The 18,800-nt window shown below is 39.1% G+C and overlaps 1 protein-coding gene across 8 annotated transcripts in view; it reads right to left on the reverse strand.

The window, feature by feature from the left end:
- The window catches only part of CFAP43 (cilia and flagella associated protein 43), a 129,947-nt gene that overhangs the window by 47,056 nt on the left and 64,091 nt on the right, over positions 1–18,800 (reverse strand). For all 8 annotated transcript variants that reach the window (XM_053207397.1, XM_053207396.1, XM_027063009.2 and 5 more), the window contains 4 exons: positions 16,437–16,567; positions 14,362–14,509; positions 11,850–11,954; positions 11,005–11,082 (listed from right to left, as the gene is read on the reverse strand). In XM_053207397.1, coding sequence (XP_053063372.1) covers positions 11,005–11,082; positions 11,850–11,954; positions 14,362–14,509; positions 16,437–16,567 — 462 coding nt within the window. The remainder of the gene's footprint in view (positions 1–11,004; positions 11,083–11,849; positions 11,955–14,361; positions 14,510–16,436; positions 16,568–18,800) is intronic.

Genomic DNA, 18,800 nt, shown 5'->3' on the forward strand with positions numbered 1-18,800 from the left:
ACCTATAAAATATCTAAAATGAATGTAATGAGAAGATTATACAAAGTCATTTTTATACTATAACTTCACTGAACAAACTAGATTAAAAAATGTTTCTTTTAATGTTTATTTATTTTTGAGAGAGAAACAGCATGAACAGGCGAGAGGCAGAGAGAGAGAGAGAGGGAGACACAGAATCCGAAGCAGACTCCAGGCTCCCAGCTATTAGCACAGAGCCTGACGTGAGGCTTGAATCCACGAACTGCAAGATAATGACCTGAGCCAAAGTCGGACCCTCAACTGACTGAGCCACCCAGGCACCCCATGAACAAACTGGATTTTAAAACAAAGACTGCAACAAGAGATGAAGAAGGCCAGAGGGTAGGGAAATAGTTTTGCTTTTGGAGAGAGGACAGAGACAGGTGGGGAGAGTACAGGCAAAGCACTCCCCCAGAAAGCAGCTGGAGGGAAAGAGAGTGGAAACACCCACAAGAGACTGAACGAGAAAGGTAGAAAGGGAGAAAGGAGAAAGGGGAAAGAAAGGAGAGGGTTTAAATATCAACAAGACTCTACAAACAGGGGAGTGCAGAGTCTGAAACTCTACAGCTTGATACGTGGTGGAGCTCTGGTGGGAAGGGTGAATCCCCAGGAGCAAATGGTGAGGTCTGAGGGTCCTTGGGTCACATAGGGAGAGGCGGTTCCCTGCTGGGAGGACATTGGTAAAGGCTGTACAGCCTCCCCACAGGCAAAGGTCCCAGTGGACCCCAGAGAACAGCTACATTAGCTGGTGTTGGAACAAGGACGTTAAGGGTGAAGCCTAGCACTGGATGTGTGTTGTGATTTACCATAATCCCTGAAATGCTGCTGCTACATGATTGCATAAACTTTCTGCGGCGGGCTGGCACCCGGCTGCAGTCTCTGGGCATCTGTAGCAGCACAGTCACACAAACGTACAATTGCTGGGTGAGAACCTCCTCCAGAGGGTCTCAGTGGGTCAAAGCTGCAGGGCCCTCAGTAGTGAGGGGTTTGGAAACACAGCCCCACCTGAGATAAAACTCATGAGGGAGGTATCACCTGGCAGGCTGACAGCTTAGTTATGGACTTTGTAGAAGTCGGAAGGGGACAGAAGCTGGAGGCAAAGGTGGGGTGCTTGACTCCCCTTGGTGAGAGCACAGAGTCCTAATACTAGAGACTGGGTAGCTGGGTGACACCATTTTCACCCCTCCCACACATGCACATACATGCTACATAGGCCACAACGATGCACCCAAGTAAACTAAGCAGTGCCATCTAGTGGAGAACGGAGCCATTACACCAAGCCCCAGACGACTGGGCCAACTGTGCGCTTGAGGAACACCGCAAGTTTCTCCGCCTGCTTAGTTTACAGACTATAAAGTGCTTCACAGCTTGACTTCTAGGGGAAACTGGTTATCACTTCAATTGTATTTCATTCTGTTCGCTGGCCCATCTATTCAATTTTTTTCTTTTTCTTTTCATATTCTTGAATACAGAAGGAAAAAATTTATTTTTATTTTCCATTCTTATAAAAAAGATTTTTCTTTAATTTTATTCTATATTTTTTTACTTTTTTGTAAATTTTTTAAATTCTATTTTATTTTCATCATTTCATTTTACTCTATTGTATTCACTTCTTTAATTTTCAAATGTTTTCCTTTTTTTTCTTTTCTTTTCTTTCCCTTTTTCCTCCATTCTATCAAGCTTCTTTCAACAACCAGACCAAAACACACCTAAATGTCCTTTGACATTTTAGTGTTGTTTTTAATTTTTAACTTTTAATTAATTAATTTGTTTGTATTAATTATTCCTTCAAAATGATTAAACAAAGGAATTCACCACAAAAGAAAGAACAGGAAGAAATGACAACCAGGGACTTAACCAACACAGATACAAGCAAGATGTCTGAGCCAGAATTTAGAATCATGATAATAAGAATACTAGCTGGGGTTGAAAAAAGCGTAGAATCCCTTTCTGTGGAGATTAAAAAAAGGAAAAATCTAGGAAATTAAAAATGCTATAACTGAGATGCAATCTTGAATGGATGCCCCAGCGGCAACGATGGATAAACAGACCAATGAATCAGCGATATAGAGGCCAAACTTACGGAGAATGATGAAGCAGAAAAAAAGAGGGAAACTAAGGCAAAAGAGCATGATAAAAGAATTAGAGAACTCAGTGACTCATTAAAAAGGAATAACCTCTGAATCATAGGGGTCCCAGAAGATGAAGAGAGAGAAATTGGGGTAGAAAGGTTATGTGAATAAATCATAGCAGAAAACTTTCCTAACCTGGGGAAAGACACAGAAATCAAAGTCCAGGAAGCACAGAGAACTCCCACTAAATTCAACACAAACCAACCATCAACAAGGCATATCATAGTCAAATTCACAAAATACTCAGGTAAGGAAAGAATTATGAAAGCAGCAAGGGAAAAGAGGTCCTTAACCTACAAGGGAAGACAGATCAGGTTCACAGCAGACCGATCCACAGAACCTTGGCAGGCCAGAAAGGAGTGGCAGGATATAGTCAATGTGCTGAGTCAGAAAAATATGCAGCCAAGAATTCTCGATCCAGCAAGGCTGTCATTCAAAATAGAAAGACAGACAGACAGTTTCCCAAACAAAAACTAAAGGAGTTTGTGACTAAACCAGCCCTGCAAGAAATTTTAAGGAGGACTCTCTGAGGGGAGAAAAGATGAAACAAAACAAAACAGACCCAAAACAACAAAGACCAGAGAGCACCACCAGAAACTCCAACACTACAGGCAAAACAATGGCAATAAATTCATATCTTCCAGTACTCACTCTAAATGTCAATGACCAAACACTCCAATCAAAAGACACAGGGTAATAGAATGGATAAGAAAATAAGATCCATCTATATGCTGTTTACAAGAGAACCATTTTAGACCTAAAGACACCTTTAGATTGAAAGTAAGGGGATGGAGAAACATCTATCATACTAATGTTCACCAAAAGAAAGCCAGAGTAGCCATAATTATAAAAGACAATCTAGATTTTAAAATAAAGACTGTAACAAGAGATGAAGAAGGGCATTATATCATAATTAAGGGGTCTATCCATCAAGAAGATCTAACAATTGTAAACATTTATGCTCCAAATGTGAAAACACCCAAATATATAAATCCATTAATCACAAACATACAGAAATTCATTGATAATAATACCATAATAGTAGGGGACTTCCACACCCCACTCACAGCAATGGGCAGATATCTAAATAGAAACTCAAAAAGGAAACAATGGCTTTGAAGGACACACTGGACTGGATGCACTTAACATATATATTCAGAACACTTCATCTTATAGCAGCAGAATACACATATCTTCTCGAGTGCAAATGGAACATTCTCCAAAATAGACCACTGGGACACAAATCAGCCCTCAACAGGTACAAAAATATTAAGATCATACCATGCATATTTTCAGACCACAATGCTATGAAACAAAATCAACCACAAGAAAAAAATTGGAAAGACAACAAAAACTTGGAGACTAAAGAACATACTAAGGAATCAATGGGCTAACCAAGAAGTTAAAGAGGAAATTAAAAAGTACATGGAAGCCAATGAAAATAATACCACCACAGTCCAAAACCTCCAGAATGCAGCAAAGGCAGTCATACGAGGGAAGTATATAGCAATCCAGGCCTTCCTAAAGAAGGAAGAAAGGTCTCAGATACACAACCTAACCTTACACCTTAAAGAACTGGAAAAAGAACAGCAAATAAAACCCCAAGTGAGCAGAAGATGGGAAGTAATAAAGATTAGAGCAGAAATGAATGCTATCGAAATAAAAAAACCAGTAGAACATATCAATGAAACCAGGAGCTAGTTCTTTGAAATAATTAAAAAAATTGATAAACCCCTAGCCAGTTTGATCAAACAGAAAAAGGAAAGGACCCAAATAAATAAAATCAAGAATGAAAGAGGAGAGATCACAACCAACACTGCAGAAATAAAAACAATAATAAGAGAATATTATGAGCAATTATATGCCAATAAATTGGACAATCTGGAAGAAATGGACAAATTCCTAGAAACATATAAACTACCAAAACTGAAACAGGAAGAAATAGAAAATTTGAACAGACCCATAACCAGTAAAGAAATCAAATTAGTAATCAAAAACCTCCCAAAACACAAGAGTACAGGGCTGGATGGCTTTCCAGAGGAATTCTACCATTTAAGAAGACTATTAGTCTTCTATAGTCAATAGTATAAGTTAGTAAATAGTAAAAGAATACTATTTTTTGAAGCTGTTCCAAAAAAACAGAAATGGAAGGAAAACTCCCAAACTCATTCTATAAAGCTAACATTACCTTGACTCCAAAACCAGACAAAGACACTACTAAAAAGGAGAACTACAGACCAATTTCCCTGATGAACATGCATGCAAAAATCCTCAACAAGATATTAGCCAACCGGATCCAACAATACATGAAAAAAATTATTCACCAAGCAGGATTTATACCTGGGATGCAGGGCTGGTTCAATATCTATAAAACAATCAATGTGATACATCATATCAATAAAAAAAGGACAAGAACCATACGATCCTCTCAATAGATGCAGAGAAAGCATTTGACAAAATACAGCATCCTTTCTTGACAAAAGCCCTCAAGAAAGTAGGGACAGAAGGAGCATACCTCAAGATCATAAAGGCCATATTATGAACGATCCAATGCTAATATCATCCTCAATGGGGAAAAACTGAGAGCTTTCCCCCTAAGGTCAGAAACACGACAGGTATGTCCACTCTCACCACTGTTATTCAACATGCTATTGGAAATCCTAGCCTCAGCAATAAGACAACACAAGGAAATAAAAGGCATCCAAATCAGCAAGGAGGAAGTCAAACTTTCACTCTTTGCAGACAACATGATACTCTATATGGGAAACAAAAGAGTCCACCAAAAAACTGCTAGAACTGATCTATGATTTCAGCAAAGTCTCAGTATATAAAATCAATGCACAGAAATTGGTTGCATTCCTATACACCAATAATGAAGCAACAGAAAGAGAAATCAAGGAATCGACACCATTTACAATTGCACCCAAACCCATAAATACCTAGGAATAAACCTAACCAAAAGAGGTGAAAAATCTATATACACTGAAAACTATAGAAAGCTTATGAAAGAAATTGAAGAAGACACAAAAAATGGAAAAAGATTCCATGCTCCTGGATAGGAAGAACAAATATTGTTAAGAGGTCAATACTACCCAAAGCAATCTACATATTCAATGCAATCCCTATCAAAATAACACCAGCATTTTTCACAGAGCTAGAACAAGCAACCTTAAAATGTGTATGGAACCAGAAAAAGACCCAAAATAGTCAACGCAATCCTGAAAACCAAAGGTGGAGGCATCACAATCACGGACATTGAGCTGTATTACAAAGCTGTAATCATCAAGACAGTATGGTATTGGCACAAAAACAGGCCATAGATCAATGGAACAGAATAGAGAACCCAAAAATAGACCCACAAACATATGACCAACTAATCTTTGACAAAGAAGGAAAGAATATCCAATGGAATAAAGAGTCTCTTCAGCAAGTGGTGCTGGGGAAACTGGACAACGACATGCAAAAGAATGAGCCTGGACCACTTTCTTACACGATACACAAAAATAAACTCAAAATGGATGAAAGACCTCAATGTAAGACAGGAAGCCATCAAAATCCTCAAGGAGAAAGCAGGCAAAAACCTCTTTGATCTTGGCCGCAGCAACTTCTTACTCAACACGTCTCTGGAGGCAAGGGAAACAAAAGCAAAAATGAACTATTGGGACCTCATTAAAATAAAAAGCTTCTGCACAGCGAAGGAAACAATCAGCAAAACTAAAAGGCAACCAACAGAATGGGAGAAGATATTTGCAAATGACATATCAGATAAAGGGTTAGTATCCAAAATCTATAACAAACTTCTCAAACTCAACACCCAAAGAACAAATAATCCAGTGAAGAAATGGGCATAAGACATGAATTGACACTTCTCCAAAGAAGACATCCAGATGGCCAACTGCACATGAAAAAATGCTCAACATCACTCATCATAAGGGAAATAAAAATTAAAGCTACAGTGAGATACCACCTCATACCAGTCAGAATGGATAAAATTAACAACTCAGGCAACAACAGATGTTGGTGAGGATACAGAGAAAGAGGATCTCTTTTGCACTGCTGGTAGGAAAGCAAACTGGTGCAGCCACTCTGGAAAACAATATGGAGGCTCCTCAAAAAATTAAAAATAGAACTACCCTATGACCCAGCAACTGCGCTATTAGGTATTTATCCAAAGGATACAGGTGTGTTTATAGCAATGTTTGTTTTATAAACCAATGTTTATAGCAGCACTATTGATAATAGCCAAAGTATGGAAAGAACCCAAATGTCCATCAATGGATGAATGGACAAATAAGATGTGGTGTATATATACATACATGTACATACATACATACAATGGAGTATTACTCGGCAATCAAAAGAATGAAATCTTGCCATTTGTAACTATGTGGATGGAACTAGAGTGTATTATGTTAAGTTAAATTAGTCAGAGAAAGAAAAATATCATATGACTTCATTCATATGAGGACTTTAAGATACAAAACAGATGAACATAAGGGAAGGGAAGTAAAAATAATATAAAAACAAGGAGGGGGAGCAAAATATAAGAGACTCTTAAATACAAAGAATAAACTGAGGGCTGCTGGAGGGGTTGTAGGTGGGGGGATGGGCTAAATGGGTAAGGGGCATTAAGGAAGACACTTGTTGGGATGAACACTGGGTGTGATACAAATAGGGGTGAGCACTGGGTGTCAGCACAAAGGGGATGAATCACTGGAATCTACTTTTCAAATCATTATTGCACTATATGCTAACTTGGATGTAAACAAACAAACAAACAAACAAATAAATAAAATTATTAAAAAAATAAATAAAGGTCACATTCCTGGGTGGGGGGGAAGAAAGAAACAAGACAGATGAACATATGGGAAGGGGAGAAAAAAGAGAAGAGAGGGAAACAACCACAAGACACTCTTAATGATAGAGAATAAACTATGGGTTGATGGAGGGAGGTCAGTGGGAGATGGGCTAGATGCATGATGGATACTAAGGAAGGTATTTGTGATGAGCACTAGGTGTTGTATGTAAGTGATGAATCACTGAATTCTACTCCTGAAACCAATATTGCACTGTATGTTAACTAAAATTAAAAACAAAACAAAACAAAACAAAAAACTTCACTGAAGAATTCTTAACTGAATACAGATATGTATTATTTACATATAAATAGTATACTTATATAGTACATATTACATATAAAATTTATATTATAAATTTTTGTAAATTATGGGGCATCTAGGTGGCTCAGTTGGTTGAGCATCCGACTTAAGCTCAGGTCATGATCTTGCCGTTCCGGACTTAGAGCCTCGCATCGGGCTCTGTGCTGACAGCTCAGGGCCTGAAGCCTGTTTCAGATTCTGTTTCTCCCTCTCTCTCTACCCCTCCCCCATCTGCACTCTGTCTTTATCTCAAAAGTAAACATTAAAAAATTTTTTTAATAAAAATTTTTTATAAATTATGTATTTCTATAAACTTTCAGAGAGCAAATAAACCCTCACCCAAGTAAAACATAAGCAATATAGTCTCAAAGTCAGATCAGAGTTTTTCAAGCCAATGAAAAGCTTGGAGTTTGACAAGCCAATTTTAAAATTCAAATAGAAAAGTAAGTGCATAAAAAGGCCAACATTTTTCTTTTTTAAAAGTGTAAAAGGAAAGGGGTGCCTGGTTGACTCAGTTGGTTAAGCATCCGACTCTTGATTTGGGCTCAGATCATGATCTCTTGTCGTGGGATCAAGCCCCATGTTAGGCTCCACATTGACAGCATGGAGCCTGCTTAGGATTCTCTCGCCCTCTCTCTCTGCCACTCTCTCCCCACCTCAATAAAATAAAATAAACATTTTAAAAAATTAAAAAGGATTCTCTCTGCCCCTCCACCACTCACACATGTGTGTGCTCTCTCAAACTAAATAAATAAACATTAAAAAAAAGAATAGAGGAAGAATTACTTTCAAAGTATAAAAATATTTTTATTTTATAAAGCTAGCTATCAAAATAGTTTGGAATTGGCTTTGAAAATTATCAATACTCAATTTCAGAATAAAGTCCAGAAACAACACTGTATATGCGGGAACCCAGGGATTGATAGAGGAGGCTCCACAAATCAGTGGAGAAAAGGTGGTCTATTCAATAAAAAACACTGGCAAAATGGGCTGTTTATTTGAAAAAATAAATTTAGATCCATACCTCATACCATTCATGAAGTAAATTACAGATTAAATAAAGGAGTATTACAAAAAAGTACGTGGGACTTTGGAAGACCTTTTAAGATCAGACACACTAAACAAAAGCTCTAAAAAAAATCAATAAATTTGGATCATAATTTTTAAATTCTGCATTTCAAAAGGCACATTATAAAAGTTAAGACACAAGACAAAAAATATACATAGCATATTAGGTTGACCTGTGTAAAACTGTGATCTCATGTGGTTCAACCTGGTAATAAGAGCCACCTCTCGATTTTCCCCTTGCCCCTCTCCATGCTCTTTCCCCTCCCAGCTGACTATGGTGAGATCCAGCAGGGCGACCTTAGATGGCCTCATATTGAAGACAGCTGAATCTCTGCCGCGTGCATCTCTGAACAACTGCATGGAACTGAGCTGCTAATGACCTGGAATAAACTTCTAATCTCTGCGCCACTATATTTTTGGAGTTTAGTTATTATCACAGCTTAACTAGCCCTAATTATCACAAATAAACGTAAATTAAAATAAAAATAAAGAACTCCTACAATCCAAAAGACAAAGACCAACAACCCAATAGAAAAATAAGCAAAGGATACAAACAGGGAATTCCTAGAAGAGGGAATACAAAGTCTTAAAGAGTTAGGAAAAGATGCTCAACCTAGTTAGTAACCAGGAAAATAAAACAAAGGGGAGGAAATTCCCGAAGAAAAATTTGAGGACATTTCCCAGAACTGAAAATCAAGTTTTTTTTAAATTTTTTTTTATTGAAAGTGCTCACTAATGCCTAACATACAGAAAAGACAGAGCAAACAAACTGGGTACAAAATAGATGACACAGTCACTTGGGATAACTGGGGAGAGTGACTTTTACAAAAGTATTGTCAGGGTAAAGGAGAGCAGCTAGGCATGATAAAGCATCTCCCACTGGCAACCACAGAAAGCTATCACCGTTCCTACTTCCTACCTACTTACTATGTGAGAAGGGCAAGGGGGGTGGAGTAGTTACTGGAACTTGGAAAGATCGGAGGCTTTGGGAAAGGCCTAGCTGTCACTGCCAACTCATGATACCACAAAGAGGCCACTGGAGGAATAAAGGCTCTGCCCTCTGATCTCCTGTTGATGCCACTCACTGGTTACACCTAACCAGAAGCCAGGGGCAAGGTAGTACATTGATGCAGTCCACAAAGGCCAGCTTCTTGCGGCTGAGAACAGGATGGAAAAGAGCAGAGAGTATATTTGCATCCTCAAACCAAGAATATCCATCAAATCCATCAAGAAGCATAATTGTAAAATTTCCTAACAGCCGGGATAAAGAAAGGATCCTGTAAGTTTGCAGAGACAAAGAACTGGGAATCAGAAAGGTATTGGACTCTCTAAAGCAAACACTGAAAGCTAGAAGATGATGAGCAAGCCTTTAAAATTCTGAGAGAAAATCTATAAACCCCTACACAAGCTATCAAATGAGCACTGACAGTAGGATAAAGACATTTTAAGAAAAACCAAGTCTTAAAAGATGTCCCTCTCACATGCCCTTTCCCAAGAACGGAGCTAAAGCTCTTACAACTCTAGGGGGCGGGCACCATTCATACAGTATAACATTTAAATGGCATGCCAGAAGCACAGCTATCTGATAAGTGATGTTTTCAGGCATGGGACAACACAGTAGTCCTGCTTAGGAAGCTATTGGAAGATGTACATCAAGAAATGGGGCTCTGGAAAGAGGGGCTCCAACTCAGGAGGCAGGTGAGAGGATTTCCCAGGAGAATGGACGAGATGAGTCCCTAGGACACATGTTCCCTAGACCATTTGCCTGGTGTAGGGAGCAAGGTGCTTATATTGGAGCTGGAAGATGGAAAGGCAGGTCATAAAAACAAACAAACAAACAGACAAACAAATAAACCAAAGCATGACAGCTTGATTACCTCAGGTATTTGTATTGGGAAGAGTTTTTAGCATTTTGAGAGAGTCTGAATAGGTAATAGGTATATAGAAAGGCTTATACTAAAACAAAAGCAATTGTGAATTCCAGGAAAAATATAATTATAAAATGGAAATGTAATCATAACATGCCATGTGGCTCAGCTCTGAAGAACTTTTACGTAGCTATAATAGTGTGTGTACGGAGTATGGATTTATGTGTATGTTGTACTGATAAGGGATGTAAAAGAACCTAAATACTCCTCTTCCATGCCAGGAAGCCCACCATTAATGTCAAAATAGAAATATCAAGAAATAGCAGTATTAAAAATACTATTTAGAAAGAGAGAGGTAAATATCCAAACAAAAAAGCTGAAAGAATTGAAAACATGTACCTCGGGAATACAGGAATCCTAGTGAAGACAACTAGGGCAGGTGTTGCTTTAAAGACATTATTCTTAGTTATATAACTCATTATTTAATTTTTAAAAGTGTAAACAAATAAGTTTGATAAAAATAAGCATTAAAAAAAAAACAAATAAGATCCAGTGTTTCAGGAAGACGGGGAAGAAAACCACTGTTTATATTTAGTGTTGTATGGTAAAAATCCCACCATGTTGAAAGCATCTCAGAAAACTGAGCTTACTGGCAGAGGAAAAAATGGGTAGAGCTCCTCATGCTGTGTTGGATGAAATAGTAGAAAGTAATTTTAGACAGAGGGCCGATGTATTAGTATATGAAATCACAACACTTACGGTTTTAGCAAGTGCTTTGATTCCTGTTTTTATCTCTTTCCTTTTCTTGGAAAACAGTTTAACCTCCTTTCTGATGGCCTGAAATGGAACAAGTATATCTCTTAGATAGGCAAGAGAAATGATAGTTATATGACAGATAGGTAAACGCATACATACATAGGTACATAGATACATAGATAGCACTTCTCTAGAAATAAACAAAAAATAAAGACTAATGATACAACATGGACATGAAATAACACCACTGCAATGCCTTGCTTAAGTCAACTGCTACTACGTAAGTGGCCATCGAAGTAACTTGCAACTGATGTCATTTATAAGGCCATCGGAAAGAATAAGTAGTAAAAAAATTAAATAGAGAATAGTTGACAAAGGAAACCAGTCTGCTATTTTATGGGGAACTTGAATGGGACTAATAAGCTAAATCCAGGCACAAGCTACCTTCCTGCACATCTGAAGCTACCAAGTCCTTTCTCCTGTTTCTGGACCACCCTTTTTCTTTAAATCAACTTTGCAGTGTCCCTCAACATCCACTCCAACATGAGGTATCTGATTATTCTTCAGTTTGGCTTCCCTAGACGTTTTGATTCTGTTCCACATTGCTTCAAGAACACTTCTTAAAGCTCAAAATAACCTAATCTAAAAGATTGGGCTAGTTTAGGGTGTCTGCTTTCAGGAAAGTTACACTTGTATGGTGCAATGCTCTGCCTGGTAGTACCTACTAAGCATCCACTACTATCTACTAGTATCTACTAATATCTACTTCCTAACTTTCCAGCGGGTTTTCATAGGAAGCTAGTCTATTTGGCACATTATTTCAAACCTCTTCCATGTTTTATAAATACCTCTTGGCTTCTTTGTTGTAGCCAGGGAATTTCCTTTGAATTATCAACTTGGGTTAATTCCTCTTGTGATGAATCAATGCTTAACTTCTTCGTATCTTCATTTATCTTAGAAGAAGACAGATATTTCTTAAAATTAAAGTTCTTCTTCTCCCACCCTACTTCATATGATTGCTTTGGATCCCTCTGCACTTATTGCATTTTTTTAAAAGAATACCAAAAAATTTTCCTGCCCGAGATGTAATGTTTTATTAATTTAATTCTTACCTATCTGTCCTTACAATAGCCACACTTTTCACTGAGAAAGCAGAAATGATCAGACAAGTCACACATTCACCACATCCCTCTTTGCCTCCTTCCTATAATTGTAGATCACATGCTCTGCCTATCACGCCCTGCCCAGCCATTTGTACTTAGGATCTCAATCTTTTCCTCCTTCTTTACACTTAAGAGGTCTTTACACTTAAAAAAAAAAATCCCACTGAGGGGCGCCTGGGTGGCTCAGTTGGTTAAGCATCTGACTTCGACTCAGGTCATGATCTCATGGCCTGTGGGTTCAAACTCTATATTGGACTCTGTGCTGACAGCTCAGAGCCTGGAGACTGCTTCAGATTCTGTGTCTCTCTCTGCTCCTCCCCCACTTGCACTCTGTCTCTGTCTCTCTCTCTCTCTCAAAAATAAATAAACACCAAATTAAAAAAAAATTCCATTGCCCTTCTGCACAATGCATTTCTCCTTTTTACTAAATCTTTCCCAACAAATCTTTCCCAAACACACTTTAATATATCTTGTCCTAGGAAAGCTATTATCCATGGACTACCACATTCCTCTTTAGGTACCACCCCTTTTCTAGGCTCCCTTTTGCAATAGAGTCTCTAGAAAGATTTTGCCATGTTACACTCTCCTGGCCCTACTAGATAGAACCTCACTGGCTGCCACCTCTTTGCATCCCTGAACTCTTCTCCTGGATCTGTAGAAGTGGCCATCGAAGTATAGAAATATAGAAGCTCTATACTGGTCTCCTTCTGTTGCTCACCATCTCCCCTTCCACACTAACCTTACCTATTTTTATGGCTTTAAACTCTGCATTTGCCCTTGACTCTCAAATCAACATCTTCAATCCTGGCCTCTCCCCAGAACTCAAAGTTCATCTATCCAACAGTCTACCTAGTATCTCCTCTTGAATGCCCAGCAGGCTTGAATCTCAAGCTCGGCATGGGTAACCGATTTTGGAATACCTTCTTTCTCCCCACAGCAGCTCTCCTCTCCAACTTCCTCATCACTGTGAATGGTACCATATTCTACAAAGTCGTTTAAGTAAAAAACCTAGGAGTCATCCTAGAGTCCTTTCTCTTCCTGCCTCTCTATGTCCAATCTCTCAGTGCGTTCTGTCAACTTTACCCCCAAAATGTAACTGGAATCTGTCACTTCCTCTCCATAACATTCCTCCTCCTCCATTGTTACCTGGACCTTTACCATAGCCTAATAAATCTCCCTGTTTCCATTCTTGTCCTGTACAGGAACCATTCTCCACATAGTGGCAAGTAATCATTTTTTAAAAATGTAAATAAGATCTTGTAAATCCTCTGCTCACAACTCTTTAATAGGTTCTCATTACATGTAACATAAAATCCAAATTCCACCTGGCTTACAAAGCCCTACGTTATCTGGTCTTTTTTTACTTCTACAATCTTATCTCCTTCCACTCTCTCCCTTGTTCACTTCAATTGCACAAACCTTTTTTTAGGGCCTCAAACATGCTGAGGTCTTTCCCCTTCTGCCCTATTCTTGCCCTCCTGACCCCACCTTTGTACCCTCTTTTAATTCAGATCTCAGCTTACATGTCTGCTCCTTAGAGAGGTTACTCCAGCCAAATACTAGCATTTTTATTCACTAAATAGGTCTTGTTACTATCTAATATTTTCTTATTTGAGTACTTATCTCTCCCTGCTCACACCCAACTCTTACTTAGAATTTAAACTCCATGAATACAGAAAATGTTACTGTCTTGTTCATACTTATATCCCCCACAGCCTGGCACTTTGTAGGCACCCCATAAATATTTAAGTGATTGAATGGAAGAATGTTGTTCTCTGGCTAGACACTTCCAGAATAAAGTATGTAACATAAAAGTAAAGAGAGACTGGTTTGATCAAGCACTAGAATTAGGGGTAAGATTTGTTTCACAGGAAAGCCCAGATCTCGTATTATGGTTTAAATAAAATCTGAGATGTACTATTTGCTTTGAGAATATTGCTTTGAGAAAGGCTGAATATTTTGTCTCAGATGTAGCTAATGGTCTTTCTGAAAATCATGGGGTGCCTGGATAAAGGGAAATATTATTAAATATCTGTTGAAGGAAAACCACAAACTGAAAACTGATATCTGATTTAGAAAGGAAGAGACAGTGGGTGGGTAGAAGGCACAGAAGGAAGGGGAGAAAGAGGGAGAGAGAGAGGAAAGGAAGGAGGGAGGGAGGGAGGAAAGAGGGACAAACACTGTATTGGAACTCAACTGTGTGTTCAGATGTTGATCCCAAATTCAAGGACTCTCTTTTTAATATACTTAAATAATCATTCTCCTCATCCATGGTGTTGCTCAGGGAAATTAAAAGTTTCTGGCAATATTCAAGAATTTCACTGGCTAAGTTTCCTCCAAACCGCCTATAATAATAATAAAAAAAAAAAAAGAAAAGAAACTGGCTACAAAAATCACAGTTTTAAAAAGTTACATTCAGCAGCATTATTTCCAGATACCTCATCATTTCTACACAAAGAAATATGGCGGCCAATTCTTCACAGTGCCCTGTAGTTATTAGGGCTCTACTTAGAGGAGAGCACCTTCATGTGCTCCAGGACATGACAAAGCTTCTTGACCTCTCTGAGGTGACCTCTCCTCACACTGTCCATGTACCCTTACCCTACATACCCTCTGCACCCACCCACCTTGGCCACTGCACAGAAGAGCCACTGCTCCAGTGGAGCCTTAGAATGTACTAGGCATTCCGCTGCCTCATGTACATAATTACATTGTCCTATTTAGTCCTCATAGCCCCCACCTGTCATTGAGGAAAGCATTACTTCCACTCAGTATATCAGGGCATCTCAAACTTTAGGCATATCAGCATCGCCTGGATGAGAGTTTGTTAAAAACAGATGATTCCATTTCAGAGGTATGACACAGAAAGTCTGGGGGAGGACCAAATATAAGCATTTCTAACAAACTTACAGTTGCTGCAGACCCCACCTTGAGTAACAATGTTGCAGACAATTTAGAAAGGGTGTTATTATGTGTCTGAGGTCAAAGTTAGTAAGTCCTGGACCAAGGTTTCCAACTCAACTTTGAGTCAGAGGTCCACGTGATTACCCATGAATGGAAATGCCCTTACTTCTATCAAGAGGTCTCCAGCACTTGTTTGCTGTTGCCTGAAATGCTGTTTGTTCACTTAGTGTAAAGGGTATATTAGGACTTATATATGAGTTACAAGTTAGTATCTTATTCAGATGCCATGCATAGACTGGGCCTGATGATGCAGCGTTCAAACGAGTCTTTGAAATAAGTGACTACCAAAATTGTTATGATATAAAAATCTCCATTTACCTGTATTTAACATTTACAAATATTTAACATTTTCACAATGTCACTGGGAAAAGGCCATGTTTTGCTACTGTTTTAATCACAGGGGGTGCCGTAAGATATTATTTTTGTGGAAATAAATTGCACATTGACTAGTGATATCCATTGACAGATCAACCAAGGCAACATATAAAGTCTAGGCTGTCACTTCCAGGTTCTCTATCCCCTGGTCATCATCTATATGCTTGAGTAGTATTTTATTTGGAACTTTAATTTTAATCTAAGCAAAGTCCAAATTAATATTGCCTAAACTAAGTCTAACTAGAGAACTATATCTACATGTGTATAAACACACATACATATCTATGTCAGGTTTTTAAGGAATGAATAGGAGTTTTTAAAATTATCTACTCTTGAGGATTATCCCCATTCCTTGTACTCCTCCAACGGGTGTTGTGAATGGGAGGACTGATCATCTCATATGTACTAACTATGTCTTATTATTTTTTGTGTTTTGATGCTTTGACATGTGGGGCTTTGCCCCTTCAGTACTAGCCAGTTGCTACAGATAGGAAACCACTCACCCTGGAGCCACCTTTAAAATGCAAACAAACCAATCCAGAACCCACACCTCCAACTCAGGGCTACTATTTCCCTGCCCTAATCACCTCTGGGCCAAGTACCAGAAAACCAGGGCCAGCCACCATGCCCCAGAAGCTGCTAAAATTATCCACACTAGCCAAACTGGCCTGCTCCTCCCCATGGAAACCAAAATAGGTTTGGTTTGTTGCCCATGTTTCCTTTGTTCCCTCTGCCTCCTGACCCACCCAGGGGCTTCCCCATGTGGCCCCACCACAGAGTTGGCAAACCTCCTCCTCTTGGGATCTGTGGGTATAATAATCTTTCCAATGGCAGTTGTCTCCTGTTATGGTGGCCTTGCTACACATAAATAATAACAAAATATTTCTTTTCAACACTATACCATATGAAGTTGCTTTTAGATACTGTACATACCTCCATCTGAGGTAAACAAGGGTGCCATCATTTCTCCCATTCACTAGAATGTTTTTTCCATCCATTGAAATTCTCACTGATTGAATCCCATGCCCCTGGTGAGAATGACTCCGACTTCGAGCAAACGTTTCCTCAATAGTTTTAGGAACAAAGTGCAAAAATTAAAAATGCAATTCCACCACGTAGTTTTTCTAAGGGGGTCACACGCACTTTCACTCATGAGTAAATCTGTTTCTATTTGTTAACAGCGTTTTATTTGGCATGGAAGTAGCCTGTTAGTAATACATAGTACTGAAAATCCCTGGTTCAAAACCCGTTCACCAATACTGATTTATTTTTCTCATTTGTGTGGAATGGAAGGAGAGGGATTGTTATCACCAATTTCCAATAGGAAAACCAGACACACAGAGGCAAATTGCTGAAAGCTACAAAGTTAGGGGAGGGGACTTGAGCAAGCAGAAATGGCATTCAGGTGCCTTCAAGAGTCAGGTAGGTTTCATTTACGTGTGCTGAGTGGTTGAGGGAGGGTAAGAGGCACTGTGAAGAGTGGAGGGTGACCTGCCCCACATGGAGGAGGCTAAACCAGTTCAAGTAGAACCCAAACAAAACACAGCACTGATTTGGTGCAGAGGGCAACAGTTTAAGCTCCTTGACTGAAAACTGGGATTTATGTGTCATGCTGGTTCTCAACCATGATTTTTTTAAAGAAAATTTTAACTGTTTGAATATATGTTTTATATATTTATATAATTATATTTTATATATTTAAAGAAAATTTCAACTGTTTGAATAGGCAATATACATATGCTGAGTGGTATAAAAACTGGGATTTATGTGTCACGCTGGTTCTCAACCATGATTTTTTTAAAGAAAATTTTAACTGTTTAATAGGCAATATATTCAAAGGTTTCAAAATTGAAAAACAATGCTGTGAAATCTCCTTTCTGTCTCCATTCCCCAACCACCACTTCCCAAAGCCAATCAGTGTAATTAATACCTTTAATATCCTTTCAGATGTCTTTTAGAACATATGAGCAAATTTTTATGCAATCGTAATTTTTAACATAAACTGGAGCATAATACATTATATCATGCACCTTGCTTTTCCTTCGTGACCATAGATCTTGAGGTTCCTTCCACATTGTGGTGTAAAGATTTTCTCACTCTGCATAATATTTCACGTTTTCCTTATGTATCGTTTATACACCATGATTTATCCAGTCCTCTGTTGATTGTTATTAGGTTGCTTTTACACACAGTGCTGCCAAGAATAACTTCATGTGTGAGGTGCTTTGCACAGAATCACCCAGAAGAACTTTGATGTCTTGCCATGTCATGCCACCATCAACTATAGCATGTTAAAAATCACCTGAAGGACATGTGGGTGGCCCCGTTGGTTAAGCATGTGACTCTTGATTTCAGCTCAGGTCATGATCTCACGGTTTGTGATTGGAGTCCTGCGTCAGGCTCTGTGCTCTGACAGTGTGGAGGCTGCTTGGGATTCTCTCTCTACCCCTCCCCTGCACGTGTACTCTCTCTCTCTCTCTCAAAAGTAATAAATAAATTTTAAATCACTCGAATAAGAGACAATATAGCAAAGTTTGCAAATTGGCCACTTCAACATAATCTCTAAAGGATTCAAAACTTTCCCTGTACAATAATAGTATCACTTTTGTCCAGTTGCATTCCAAATATGCTTTCTTACACAGATGAACGAGAAGAGCAGGATGTGCACACCAGGGCCCTGTTTAGCTGTGGACCCGCAGGACTGTGACATGTAGGTGGCTGCAAGGCTTCAGGTGTGTGGGGTGGAACCCTGGGTAAGAATCACTGACCTCATCGAAGTAGACTGACAACCAGGACAACGTGGTCTCAAAACCTAGAAAAGGACCCTGCACGTTTTTGGAAGAAGAAACTATTTGCACTTTCCCAATGGAAATCAGAAAATGGCAGCAGTATTGGTAATGTTGAGGTTGGTCTGAAAGGGATGAGGGAGAACTCTCCCTTCTGCTCTCTCGGAATCACTTGAAGAGTTGGGTGGGGGGCAGCAGCAACCAGCCCAGAGTCACTCTAGGCCAGGGAGATAGGGGTAATAATCCCTAGGTTTCCATGGCAATTCACTATTTCCAAAGCATTTTTGCATATACCCTCTCACCGGCTCTCATCAGAATCACAGAGGATGAGGGCATGGAAGGGTTCCCTAATTTTACAGATGAGCATCTGAAGCTCAGTGAACGTCAGTGACTCTCCTGGACACACAACTAAGTGGTGACAGAGCTGGGCAGCAGCTCATCTACAGTGTCCGGGTCCCATGCTCATTTTGTGCAGGTCTCAGTCTACTGGTTGGTGTTTCCTCCCCTGGAG

Source organism: Acinonyx jubatus, chromosome D2, assembly GCF_027475565.1.
Source record: "Acinonyx jubatus isolate Ajub_Pintada_27869175 chromosome D2, VMU_Ajub_asm_v1.0, whole genome shotgun sequence".
NCBI classification, from domain to species: Eukaryota; Metazoa; Chordata; class Mammalia; order Carnivora; family Felidae; genus Acinonyx; species Acinonyx jubatus.